Source organism: Rhinatrema bivittatum, chromosome 1 (genome assembly GCF_901001135.1).
Source record: "Rhinatrema bivittatum chromosome 1, aRhiBiv1.1, whole genome shotgun sequence".
In the NCBI taxonomy this organism is placed as follows: domain Eukaryota; kingdom Metazoa; phylum Chordata; class Amphibia; order Gymnophiona; family Rhinatrematidae; genus Rhinatrema; species Rhinatrema bivittatum.
Genome location: NC_042615.1, coordinates 278,706,801 through 278,721,035, shown reverse-complemented (window position 1 = coordinate 278,721,035; position 14,235 = coordinate 278,706,801). Strand labels below are relative to the sequence as shown.

At 45.1% G+C, this 14,235-nt stretch overlaps 1 protein-coding gene across 3 annotated transcripts in view; it reads right to left on the bottom strand.

Annotated features, from left to right (window-relative positions):
- The window catches only part of CCDC142 (coiled-coil domain containing 142), a 127,299-nt gene that overhangs the window by 81,587 nt on the left and 31,477 nt on the right, over positions 1 to 14,235 (bottom strand). For all 3 annotated transcript variants that reach the window (XR_003855646.1, XM_029595585.1, XM_029595573.1), the window contains exon 4: positions 8,075 to 8,161. Coding sequence is in view for 2 of the 3 variants with exons in the window: in XM_029595585.1 (XP_029451445.1) it covers positions 8,075 to 8,161 (87 nt within the window). In the remaining variant the exon portion in view is untranslated. The remainder of the gene's footprint in view (positions 1 to 8,074; positions 8,162 to 14,235) is intronic.

Here is a 14,235-nt window from a genome sequence, read left to right as displayed (position 1 = left end):
AAGAAGCCATTCTAGAAATCAATTCATACCCTTCCTTACAATTCTTTGGGCTAAATGTGGTCACATTCTGCCCTTAGAGGGACAGCAGTTTACACTCATAACGGACCACCAATGAATAGGATGAACAGGAACAAGGAGTACAATCCGAGAGTAATGAGATGGTTCCTGGCCCTACAGTCCTTTAACTACTGAATATGACATAGGGCAGGAAAGGAAAATGCCAATGCAGATTTCCTGTCCAGAGAGGTGTCCCTTGTACAGGCAGGCACTCATCCCAACAAAGTTGAGCTGAGGGGGAGGGTATGTGAGGGAATCTATAGGAAACTCCCTCAGACTACCTTAAGGGATCGGGCACAGTTGTCTCACCCAGTCCTCCTTAAGATCCAGACCCCTAAGGAATTCTGGGTGAAGGGAGGAGCCCCTTACCAGAGTAGAAGAACTCCCGGGCCGATTCAGTAAAGTCCGCGGGAGAACGCGCGCACAGGCCACTCGCCTATGCGCGCGATACAGTATTCAAATGAGGCCCGGCGGTAGAAATGGGCAAAAGGAGGTGTTAGGGACACTAGTGCGTCCCTAGCGCCTCCTTTTTGACAGGAGCGCCGGCTGTCAGTGAGTTTGACAGCCGACGCCCAATTTTGCCGGCGTCGGTTCTCGAGCCCGCTGACAGCCTCGGGCTCGGAAACCGGACACCAGCAAAATTAAGCGTCCGGTTTTCAACCCGACAGCCGCTGGCCGAATTCAAATTTTTTTTTTCTTTTACTTTTTTTTACCCTTTGGGACCTCCGACTTAATATCGCTATGATATCGCCATGATATTAAGTCGGAGGGTGCACAGAAAAGCAGTTTTTACTGCTTTTCTGTGCACTTTCCCGGTGCCCGAAGAAATTAGCGCCTACCTTTGGGTAGGTGTTAATTTCTGAAAGTAAAATGTGCGGCTTGGCTGCACATTTTACTTACTGAATCGCGCGGGAATACCTAATAGGGCCATCAACATGTATTTGCATGTTGAGGGCACTATTAGGTTCGGCGGGTTGGACGCGCGTTTTCTGCCCCTTACTGAATAAGGGGTAAGGGAAAACGCATGTCCAGTGCACTGTACTGTATCGGCCCATCAGTGCCTAGAAGGGTTAAACAGCCTCAGGGAGCAAGCTGGAAGCCACTGTTTGAGAAAACCTGCTATGTGTGAGGACTGTGTGTCTACCCTAAGTAAGGTGAGCTGTATCTTTTGTTGACTTTGCTTTAATTGTCATTCTCCACTGTAAATAAATTGCACAAATGGGAAACAGCCAGAATCAGCCTCCTTATTCTTTCTAGCTGTATCCAAGCTGCTATCACCATGTTACCACAGATACCAAAATCTGTAACAGGGTAGACTGCCAGGCAGGTGTGGAAAACATGAAAGGGATCTAGTGAAGCTTGAGGAATGGTCTGGAATATGTGAGCTAAGATTTAAGGCTAAAAAAATGCAGAGTAATGCATTTGTACTGCAAAATCCCAAGGCAGAGGTACAGTATTGGACGTGAAATTCTTCTAAGCACAAAAGAGGAGCAAAATCTGGGGTTGATTGTATCTGATTATCTTAAGGTGGCCAAACAGATGAATAAAGCTACAAAAAAAGCCAGAAAAATGCTTGGCTGCTTAGGGAGAGGAATGGTCAGCAGAAAAAGGGAGGTGATATTGCCCCTGTATAGGTCCTTGGTGAAACCTCATTTGGAATACTGTGTGCAATTCTGGACACCGCATCGTCAAAAGAATAGAAACCAGTTGGAGTTGGTCCAGAGGGTGACTACTAAACTTATCAGTGATTTTCATTCTAAATCATGTGGGGATAGACTCAAAGATCTAAACATGTACACCCTAAAAGAAAGGAGATATGATAAAGACAATTAAATATTGCCAAGGTTTCCATGCACAGGAGGCTATCCCCTTTCAGTGGAAAGGAGGCTCTTAAACAAGAGGTCATGGGATGAGGGTGAAACGGGGTAGACTAAGAAGTAATATTAGGAAAAATATCTTTACAGAGAGGGTGGTGGTTGCATGGAACAGCATACCAGTGAGGGGGGGGGGGAGGCAAAATCTGTATCTGAATTTAAGAAAGCATGGGATAAATGCAGGGGATCCCTGAGGGAGTGATGGGAATTGTAAGGGCTCAATAAATTAGACGGCTGGGCAGACTAGATGGGCCATAGGGACTTTCTGCTATCATATTTCAATGTTTTACATGCTCTCTCTCTTTTTTCCATATGTTCACAAATGCTCTCTCTCTCATACATGCATAGATGCTCTACCTCTTTCCGATGTGTAGAGGCAGCAGCTACCTCCTCCTTGGCCCATGCAGCATCACACACACACACACTCGCTCACACTCTCTCTCTCTCAGATACACATGCTTTTCCCATATGCCTGGTACTAATGACACCCCTGCTGGTGTACTAGGTAATCTAAGCCAAGGCAGTAGCTCGGCTAGGCACAGGGCTGAGAGGTCCTCCACATGCTCCTGCTGCTTCTCTCAGCTCCCATAGCTCACTGGTTCTACAGAGCAGAATCCACAGAGTAAACCTATGGGAGAAGCAGCATGATGAAAAGTACATCCTCCAGCTCCCCACCTAGCCTGTCTACCATGTGGCACTGAGTTGAAGTGTGAAGGGAGGCAGCTGCACCTGGAGTTATTTTCTTCTGCTCCCAAAGTGCTGGTCAGCCCTGTGCTGGAGCCAGCTTTTTCTTTTTGTTCATTGCTGCAGTCCCAAGGCCATTTTTAGTTCATTGATTTGCATCCCTCTGCATGGAATGTCCAAGGGTCCCAGTTCTTGCTCTACAACTTAGGACATAGATCTGACTAGACTTGAGCAACACCCAATGACCATATGTGCTTGTATTTGATTTGCTAAGAAAGTACTATGTCGCTTACATGTGCTTATGCCTGATAAATATAAAGAAGCCATAATTTAACCGCATTGCTGAGAAAAGGGAGAATGGAGAAATTACTTACCTGATAATTTCGTTTTCCTTAGTGTAGACAGATGGACTCAGGACCAATGGGTATAGTGTACTCCTGATAGCAGATGGGAGATGGAGTCAGATTTCAAAGCCGATGTCAGCCTACATATACCCGTGCAGCATGCTTAGCTCTTCAGTATTCTCTTCAAAAAGCCAGAGTGGATATATGTTGCTTAATACTTGATTAAACTTGAACTGGTTCAACTGATTATATATACAAACAAACTTTGGACTGGAGACCGCCAGTACACTGAAACAATAAACGCCAACTCCTGGGCAACTGTGGGTGTCTTGAACTAGAGGTAGGCTGTGGCTTACCTGTACTTGCTCAGTCTCGAGATCTGATATCCGAGGTTCTCGATTTTTGGTGCAGTCGTGGGCGGGATGCTGAGTCCATCTATCTACAGTAAGGAAAACGAAATTATCAGGTAAGTAATTTCTCCATTTCCTAGCGTGTAGCCAAATGGACTCAGGACCAATGGGATGTACACAAAAGCTACTCCCCTACCAGGTGGGAGGCTGCCCGTGGCCCACTTAGTGCTGCCCTTGCGAAGGCTGTACCCTCCCTGGCCTGGACATCCAGGCGGTAGAACCTGGAGAAGGTGTGTAGAGAGGACCATGTCGCTGCCCGACAGATCTCGGCTGGCAACAGCAACTTGGTTTCAGCCCAGGAGACTGCCTGGGCCCTTGTAGAATGTGCCTTGACCTGCAGAGGTAATGGTTTTCCTGCCTCTATGTAGGCAGCATTAACTACTTTTATGATCCAGTGGGCCATGGTGGCCCGCGATGCTGCTTCCCCTTGTTTCTTCCCGCTGTGAAGAATGAACAGGTGGTCAGTTTTGCGTAAGGATTCCGATCTCTTCAGGTATCAAACTAGGATTCTGCCGACATTCAGGTGGCGGAGGAGGCATGAGTCTTCCGAATCCCTGTGCTTATCTGGTGATGGTAAGGATATAGTCTGGAACTGGGAAACCACTTTCGGAAGGAAGGATAATACCGTACGTAACTGTATGGTGCCCGGGGTGAACCTGAGAAACTGTTCCCAACAGGATAATGCTTGAAGTTCGGAGATGCGCCGGGCTGAGCATATTGCGATCAAGAACACTGTCTTTAAGGTTAAGAGACGTAGAGACAGGGCACTTGTTGGTCTGAAGGATTCCCCTGCTAGAAAGTCTAATACTAGGTTGAGGTTCCATAGAGGCACTGGCCACTTTAGTGGTAGTTGGAGTTGTTTGACTCCTTTCAGGAAGTGGGACACATCAGGATGAGTTGATAGTCTGATGCCGTCCACGTCGGACCTGAAACAGGCCAGTGCTGCGACTTGGACCTTGAAGGAGTTGAGGGACAACCCCTTCTGCACGCCGTCCTGTAGGAATTCTAGGATCGTGGGAATCTTGGCTGTCCTCGGGAGGAGACTGTGGTCTTCACACCAAGCTTCAAATACTCTCCAGATGCGTATGTAAGACAGATATGGAGAACTTGCGTGCCCGAAGCAGGGTGTCAATCACTGCTTTTGAGTAGCTGCGCTTCTTTAGGCTAATCCTCTCAAGGGCCGTACCGTAAGAGAATCGAGCCGGGTCTTCGTGGGAGATCAGTCCCTGATGAAAAAGGTCCCTGGATGGCAGTAGTAGAACTAGTCCCCTGTGGTGTTCTATCTTGTGGATGACCCTGCCCAGTAGTGGCCAGGGTGGGAAGGCGTACAGGAAGCTTTCCTCTGGCCAGTTCTGGACGAGAGCATCGATTCCTTGAGATTGTGGTTCTCGTCTGTGGCTGAAGAATCTGGGGACCCGGGCATTGCGACAAATTGCTAGTAGGTCCATGGCTGGGAGATCCCAATGATTTACTATTAGCTGGAAGGCTGTGTCCGCCAGAAACCATTTCCCCGGGTCTAGGCTTTCTCTGCTGAGGTAGTCCGCAGAGATGTTGTCTTTTTCCTGCAATGTGGGAGGCCGAAATCCCTTGTAGATTTATTTCCGCCCACTCCATGAGGGGGTTTATTTCTAGACACCTGCTGGCTCTTGGTTCCTCCCTGTCAGTTGATGTAGGCAACGGTCGTTATGTTGTCCGACATGACTGACTCACCTCGGAGTCTGTGGCTGAACCATAGGCAGGCTAGTCTGACCACTCGAGCTTCCAGGCAGTTTATGTTCCATCCCGCCTCCTCCTTGTTCCATTGTCCCTGGGCCGTCAGTTCCTGACAGTGGGCTCCCCACCCTCACAGGCTTGCATCTGTGGTGAGCAAGATCCACTTTGGTGCGGCTAGGTTTACGCCTCTGCTTAGATGTTCTTCCTGTAACCACCATCAAAGCTGCTCCCAAACCTCTGTCTGTAACTGGAGGCGAATTGAGTAGTTCTGAGACACTGGATTCCATCGTAACAGTAGGGAATGTTGTAGCGGTCGCATGTGGGCCCTTGCCCACGGAACAACTTCCAGAGTTGATGTCATGAGGCCGAGGACTTGAAGGTAGTCCCATACCTTGGGGCGGACAGAGGTCAACAGCTTTTGCAATTGATCTATTAGCTTCCTTCTCCGTGGAAGGGGAAGGTAAACCTTGTTCTGTTTGGTATCGAACCAGACTCCCAGATATTCTAGTGACTGGGAGGGCTGTAGACAGCTCTTGGTTGTGTTCAAGACCCACCCAAGTTCTTGTAGTAGATTCTTGACTCTGGTGGCCACATGGCGACTCTTCTCTGGAGACTTTGCCCTGTTCAGCCAATCGTCCAAGTAAGGATGTACCAGAACTCCTTCTTTCCTCAGTGCTGCCGCCACTACCACCATGATTTTGGTGAAGGTTCTGGGGCGGTGGCAAGTTCAAAGGGTAGTGCTCAGAATTGATAATGATGGTCCAGTATCGCGAAGCGCTGGTGGTTCTGATGGACCGGGATGTGAAGGTAGGCTTCGGATAGGTCCAGGGAGGTAAAGAATTCTCCCGGTTGTACCGCCATTATAACGGAGCGTAGGGTTTCCATGTGGAACCTTCAGGTAGCAGTTGACGGCCTTGAGGTCCAGGATAGGTCGGAATGTTCCTTCTTTCTAGGGAACGATAAAATAGATGGAATAGTGGCCAGTACTTTGTTGAAGCATGGGCACTGGAGCTATTGCCTTCAGGCTGAATAGTCTTGCTAGCGTGGTTTCCACTGCCAGTCTCTTAGAGTGGGAATGGCACGGCGATTTTCATAAATTTGTCCGGGGGAATGCTTTGGATTTCCAGCAAGTACCCCTCTCGAATGATAACTTCGGACAAGTGCGTCCTAACTATCTCGACCCATCTTTGGTAGAAGAGGGTAAGTCTGCCCCCTATGTCTTCTTCCTGTGGATAGGTCTGCAGCTTCTCATTGTGGGGTACGGCTGGGGCCTGCCCCTGAGCTTGCTCCTTTCTTAGTGTGCCTGTTTCGAAAGGACTGAGACCGTCCTAAAGGATGAGATGCTTGGAACTGTGTATTCTTGTAAGACTTAAAGCGCTGCAATCCTCTACCCTTGGTTCCTCTGGGGGAGGAGCACTGACATGTTCTTTTGTTCCTGTCCTCAGGTAATCGAGGTACTGGAGATTCACCTCATTTGTTGGCTAATTTCTCCAGTTTGCTCCCGAACAGGAGGGATCCTTTAAAGGGCATTTTTGTGAGGTTCGCTTTGGAAGTTGCGTCAGCCAACCAATTCCAGAGCCATAATTGTCTTCTTGCCGCCACTGCTGCAGCAACACCCTTTGATGAGGTGCGCACGAGGTCTGTGGTAGTATCGGTGAGGAAGGAGACTGCAGGTTCCATCGCTTCTCCGGGCGTGGTTGTGTCTCTGGCAAGGATCAGACAGGAATGTGCACTAAGGCACAGCAGGAAGCAATTTGTAGCGTCATTGCTGAAACATCAAAGGACTGCTTAAGTATGGCTTCCAGCCTTCTATTCTGGGCGTCCTTCAGTTCCGCTCCCCCCTCCACTGCGATCGTAGTGCGTTTTGAGACTGCACAGATCATAGCATCCACTTTGGGGAAACGTAGAAGTTCCTTAGCCATGGGTTCCAGTGAGTATAGGGCTTCTAGTGTTCGCCCTCTTTTGAAAGTGGCCTCTGGAGCATTCCATTCCAGGTCAAACAGTTCCTTGATGGGCCTCCGGCCTGCCCCGCGCATACCGCCGGTCGAGGAGGGAAAATGGCATCGACGACCCCAAAGGCAAAATGGCAAAAACCCCCCCCCCCCCCCCCGCAGGGTCTCCACGTGTGGACCCTCGCACCGAATCGAGGGCTGCTCAACCCGATTTAAGTGTCATCTGAGGAAGACTTAGAAGTAAAGGTTTCTACCTTACCTGGTCTCGGCGCTTACCGGTCACGTGCCGGGCAGTCTCCAGCTGCGGTGGGAGGGGGGAATACCTTCATCACCATGCTCAAATCTGCACCCGCTGCCTTTCAGCCACCCTGGGGGCTAAGTCTACGCCGAGATCGGCCAGCGGACAAAGGCTCGCCTCTGAGGGATATCGAAAATCACCTCAAAAAGTCTCGACTGGGGGAGGGACCATTATGTTTCACCGCAGGAGAAGCGGGGCTCTCTTCTTAAAGGTAAATTTTCTTTCTTCTTTCTTGTAAATGTTACACTATTCTCGTCTGGGATAGTGTCCACATCTGCTATGGAGACGGAGAAATACTGAAGAGCTAAGCACAATGCACGGGTATATGTAGGCTGACGTCAGCTTTGAAATCTGACTCCGTCTCCCATCTGCTATCAGGAGAGCACAATACCCATTGGTCCTGAGTCCATCTGGCTACACGCTAGGAAAACTACAGCTAACCTAGGAGAGACTGACCATCTTACTCAGAATATTCAACTCCTGCTAAGAACAGGCAGACGTGTCTTTTCTTTCTTCATCACTCCTGAACCCCAGAGCTCCTGCCTAAGAAGCCGCCATTTAAATATATATCGGAGGATACTAAAGTAACTAACAAAATACTGGAAGTAGTACCTGGTAACTGAGGAGAGAATGATGGGAAGTAACAAGTTAAAAAAAAAACAAGGAAAGAAAAATGGAAAATAAGGGGGGGAAAACGCATGGGCTTCTGCTGTTGCTCACAGGAGTCCGTTTTCCTTCTTACCTCGATCCCAGGATGTGACAGCTGCCTGCACAAGCAAACGCAGACACAAGTTCTTTATCTCGGCCTCGCACTCCTCCGGAACACATGCTGCAAACAAAGAACCAACAAACCTCAGGTTCCACTTCCTTTCCTTCATGTTACTGCTGCTCCTTGGAGCCTTCGAGCCCCAGCTGCAATGCTCCCTCTACACCAGGTAACAGGCCAGACCAAATATAGCCACGCACCGAGCATTTCTCACGATTAGAAAAATATTCGAAAATCCTAAGCACAAGTAGGTAATGTTTAGGAGCCAGGCAAGGATGGCAAGCATCAGTCCTTGAAGGCCCCAAGAAGGTCAGGTTTTCAGGATAGTCAAATGACGTAAACAAACCAGGATCTAGAATCACATATATTCAAATACATCTCAAATATTCACTGTGGAATTCCTGAAAACCAGCACTGCCTGCACAACTTGTGGACCAGTGTTCACCATTTCTGAACCAGAAAGACAAATTGACACCCTCCCAGTCATTTTTCATTTCTTCCCATATTTTTTCTCTCACATCCCTCCCTATGGTGCTTCTCCTCCATCCCTACTCTCCCCCCATGTTGCTCCTCTTCCTCATCTTTTTCTATGGTGCTCTTATTATTCCCTACCCTCCAACCCCCCATTTCTCCCCATGGTGCACCTTTTCCCTTCATCGCCACCTCTTCTTCTATGGTGCTCTTCTTCTTCCTCTCCTCACAGTGAATCTCTTTCTCACATCTACCCCAAACTCTTCCTTCCTCCCACAGTACCTCAATTGTTTATATTTATTCACAATAAAAATGTAAACATAACAATAAAGGAATCAGGAAACTAGCAGCACTGGGACAGCGTGAGACCAAGTGATCTTGGGCTCCTCCCCTAACCCCATGTGCTGTATAGAAAGACATTGTGGGGGCAGAGAAGGTATTGTGAGGGACTCAACCTGTGTCCTCCACACTGACAACTTCATTCCTACAGTAGCCTGTAGGGGTGGAGTGGATCCCATGCCAATAGTAGTTTCTTAAGTAGCCAGCAAGAGAATACCGTTGGCTGCAGGCACGTCTTCTCCTTAGTGGGCTGAAATATTAGTACAGTATCAGACCGCCTTGTAAGGTTGCTTTGAGAGGGTCTCCTATAAAGCCAGACTAATTTGGTGGTGATGAAGAAATAGTTAATTACAGCACAATGAGATTGCACTGATCAGACTTGTAGAAATAAGTCAAGGCTCCTGAAATAAAGTATATTAAAAGTTGACTTTATGTTAAAGATCAGGATTAAGTTTCAATTCTGCCTTTTGGGCTCAGTTTACAAGAAATGATGTGACTTACAAGAATCCAGTCATATTAGCATATATGAGATAGAATTATAGTACCAACCAGTTGTAAAGTGTTATGTAAACAAACTCACTTATTAGTATATAAGTTTAGGGGCGGTAACAATTTAACTGAGTGTAACAGCGCAGAAGAGCTGAGCTGTAGGTTTACTCTGCATTGTCTGGTAAGCTGCACTGCTGCTATTATGAGATATCTTATAATAAAACTAAAGATTTTTCTCTTAACTGGCTCTTGATATTCAGTATTTACTAGCATCCCTAACAGACTCACTTTGGAACCTAGGAGCGAGCACTGACATTTTTTTGGCACCTGGGAAATTTCTAACACTGACAGTTCTGAACACATTTGATTCCTTGTCCTAGTGAATTGCTATTTCAGGTAAAGATTCCAAATTTTAAAACAGGTTGAGACTCTAAATGCATGCAGTTTCCTGGAAAATGGTCTTTAAAGTTCATACAGTTCTATGCCTTCCATTTGCTCGTTTTTCTGGTGAATTTGAGACTTATGAAAGGTACCAAATTGCCAGCACTAAAAATCAAAGTCCTTTTCACAGAGCAATGTTGAAAAAAAACTAATTTGAATCCAGACAATCTTTCAAATTATAGACCCATTTCCTCTTTGCTGTTTGTCACAAAGATTGTTGGGGCAGCAATCTTAAAACAACTAGATGAGTTTTTGCAAGATCATGAGCTTCTTGATTAATTTTAATTCAGTTTTCAACAGAACATAAAACATTACTGTTGTCCAGTTTGGATACATTTTGGAGGGCCAAATACACTCATTCGGCTAACTTTAGGACAGCTCTATGGGATGATCAGAGTTACAGGCCGATACAGTAAAAATCGCGGGAGAGCGAGCGAGCGCTCCTGCTCTCCTGTGCGCGCGATTCAGTAAATTAATTTATTTAAATTAGGGCCCGTGGTAAAAAGAGGCGCTAGGGACACTAGCGTGTCCCTAGCGCTTCTTTTTGGACAGGAGCGGCGGCTGTCAGCGAGTTTGACGCTCAATTTTACCGGCGTCGGTTCTCAAACCCGGTGACAGCCACGGGTTCAGAAACCGATCACCGGCAAAATTGAGCGTCCGGTTTTCAACTCGCGAGCCCATTTTACTTTTTTTTTTTTTTTTTTAATTTTTAACTATTTTTAACTTTTGGGACCTCCGACTTAATATCGCCATGAGTGCTGAGAGAAATTAACGCCTACCTTTGGGTAGGCGCTAATTTCTGAAAGTAAAATGTGCGGCTTGGCTGCACCTTTTACTTTCTGAATCGCGCGGGCATAACTAATAGGGCCATCAACATGCATTTGCATGTTGTGGGCGCTATTAGTTTCGGGGGGGTTGGACGTGCGTTTTCAGCACGCTATTACCCCTTACTGAATAAGGGATAAGCTAGTGCGTCAAACGCGCGTCCAAATGCGGGTTAACAGTGCGCTCCGCCGAAGCGCACTGTACTGTATCGGCCCGTTAGACGGGTAAGTTATCTGGCTAACTCAGCTCCTTCCTGGAACACATCTAGGCCACTCCTCACTTATCCAGCTAAATTCTAGCCAGATAAGTGGCTGCATTTCCACAGTATCTTGTTATGAAGGCTATCAGAATTAGGGATACAGTCTGTCATTCTAAACTGGTTTGTCTTATCTGAAAGGCTACTTTCAGCATATTATGCTCAGGGACTCCTCTTGGGTTCCATTGGAAACCGGAGTGCCTCAGAGTTCAGCTTTGTTGGCCGCATTATTTAATATATATACTTTAGACCAATATGTCATCTATTGTCCAACTTAGATTTTAATTATAAACTTTACGCAGATAACATACATTTTTCCTTTCCTATCGGTTAATCTTTGGTCAGTGCATTTATCTAGACTAAAAATGTGACAAACATTAAACAGTGACTGTAGGTAAATAGATATTCCATGAATATTAAAAAAAAAAAAAACTGGACTCTTACTATTAGCTCAGTGCCCCTCAAATGGTGTACTAAATCAACTGACTTGAAAGGTCAATCTGTTCCCATTGTTACTCAACTTAGAAATGTAGGTGTAATTTTTTTACTTTTCTCTATTGCTGCACCCTTATGCAGTAGAGATAGCACAAAATATATTTTATAAATTGAGGATATTATATAGGCTGAAACCACTGTTAGCCCAGAAGAATTTTGCATTGTAATTCATTCAACCGTGATTAGTGGAATGACTATAATAAGCCTATATTTCTGGTTCTTCCTATATCAACACTACGAGTCTTTTAAATAGCGCAAAATGCAGTAGTTGTCTCTTGATACCAACATGTGACACCGAACTTGAAATCTCCATATTAGCTACCTGCTTTTTGGTGTATCAGATTTAAATGTTTCCTTTTAGTACCTTCCTGCATTCGTACATCTTGGAAAATGTATATTCCTATCAGATTGCTACAATCATGTAAAAAATTTGCTGGAAGTCCCATCTGTTAAGCACTTGCATTTGTGCGAAATCAGAGAGCAGGTGTTTGCTGTTGTGGGTCTTCTGAGGACCTTTGCTCTGAAGTTTGTATTAGAACATTCAGAAAAAAGGTCAAAGGGCTTTATCCAAACAGGTTTTTTGAAGGCTGAGGCACATTTGGAGGGGCTTTTTTTATCGAAATTATAGAGGCTCGGTCCTGGTGTGTTTCGATTTATGTTAATGCTTTTTTATTTGGTTGTTGCGTAGTCAGTTTTTTCACATCATATATCAATATTAGTTTATGCTGATTTGTTTTATGTTTATTTAAAATACGTGTGTATGTTTATTACCCACTTAGGTAGTATATAAACATTTTAAATAAATAAAAAGGAAAGATGCAAGATGGCTGCACGCTAGAAGCAGTGATAAGCAGCTTTGCTTTACACCTTCGCTCCTACTTGCTATTTTTGTTGCTTGTGATGCCTTCAAAAGGAAGGGTAGGATGAGAGTTTTTCCTCCCAAAGCTCTCTTCCCTTTGAGCCAGCAGCTGATTACGAATTTCATCATCTTGTCAACCAACTTTCAGGAGCCAAAGAGCCTGATGGCACCCGCATGGAAGATGAAGTGCCGGCATCTGCAGCAGAGGCGTTCCTTATCACTCCTGTTTCTCAGCTCCACGGCACCCAGCTATGATGTCACTGGAGCGATCATGGTGGAGGGGGCTTGTGAACATTGGAGATAGCTTCTCAGGGAGTGGAGCTGCCATTGGAGGGTCATAGAGGTGAGTTTCTTACACCAACTCAGCCCTTATCCTTGAGTTCTTCTATCCCGGCGGGATGGATTTGAATATGGCGGGGTCCCCCTTGGATTTGGGTTCAGGGTGATTTGCTATCATCTAGCATTGGGGCCCTTAGTAGTCCCTGCTCGTCACAAAGTTGTTACTCTGGACTCACTGTGGGAGTTGATGATGGAATTTGGTAATTCCTTAAGTGTTTGTTCTTAGAAGATAAGCTCGTTTACATTAAAAATAGAGCAGATGGAGGACAAATATGATGGAAATATAGTGTCCCTTACAACTAAGGTTTCTAAATTGGAAGGTGAAGTTAAAGATATGAAAATTCTTCAGTCTGGCTCAGTGAAGGACCAAAGCGCCTTGTCAAGAAGAATGGGACAATTAGAAAACCATTCCAGACACTTGAATCTTCATTTATTAAATGTCCCCAAGATTTTAGGGCAAATTCCTGATATTACCTTAAAGAAATATTTCTTAGAAGTTCTAAAATTTGATTCTGAGCATCTGCCTTCTATTAGTAAATTGCTTTTTCTTCCAACAGTTTCTTTCTGTGAATACCAATATTCAAATCCAGTCTGTTTCTTCCAATTTGACTAATTTCTTAGCAAGTTCTTCACCTGAAATTTTAGAATGTGCCACTTTCTTGGTTACATTTGTATCATCTCAAGATGTGAGGAACCTCATGCGTAAATACTTTAGGAATATGTCCTCACTAGTCCATAGTCAGCTGGTTTGTATGTTTTCTGATATTTCATGTGTAACACAAGAAATGTATCGACAAGAGGCTATTTCTTTAGGCTGTTCTCTTTGTTACCCTTTTAAATGTTTTATTAAATATAATACAGATTGTTTAATCTTTTTTGCTCCTGAGCAACTTAGAGCATTTTTTGGATTCCAAGAAGCCATTAAAGTTTTCCCCAGTGTTGACCTGGAGAAGTCTGGGCGTAGATTAAAATGGTCTTTTTATGCAATGCCTGTTTCTTTCTTTATTTCGTTTGTCTCCTCTTAGTTTTCTGGATCCTCCCCTAAATTGTTGATTTTTGTATGTAATGGATAAAGACAATATTTAAGTTATCTTCATTTATTACGTTTTTCTTTTCTCTTCTTTTCAGTACTGCTCTCTGCATTAATGGTGGGGGTGGAAGGGAAATAGAACCAAAAGGTTACTAAGAGCCAAGAGTAACAGATAAGTATGAGAGAAAAAAATGTGTGAAGCTTGCTGGGCAGACTGGATGGGCCATTTGGTCTTCTTCTGCCGTCATTTCTATGTTTCTATATATATATATATATATATATGATGTATCTCTAATACAAAGTAGATTCTTTGTATAAATTGTGAAAGTCCATAAATAAAAAGTTTAAAAAAAAAAAAGTAAATAAAGCACAGGCACTCTCTTCCCCCCACTGCCCTGCCATGTGCCGCGACCTGGCTTAGGAGGAATCACTTCTAAAGCTAAAAATCCTAAGCACCAGTAGGTAATGTTTAGGAGCCAGGCAAGGATGGCATGCCAGCCAGCATAATATTATTTGACATTTCTACTCTTAAGAATGGTGCTAATTTGTGTTGGGGGTTGTTTAGCGCTGTAGACATTTATCCACTATGAAGT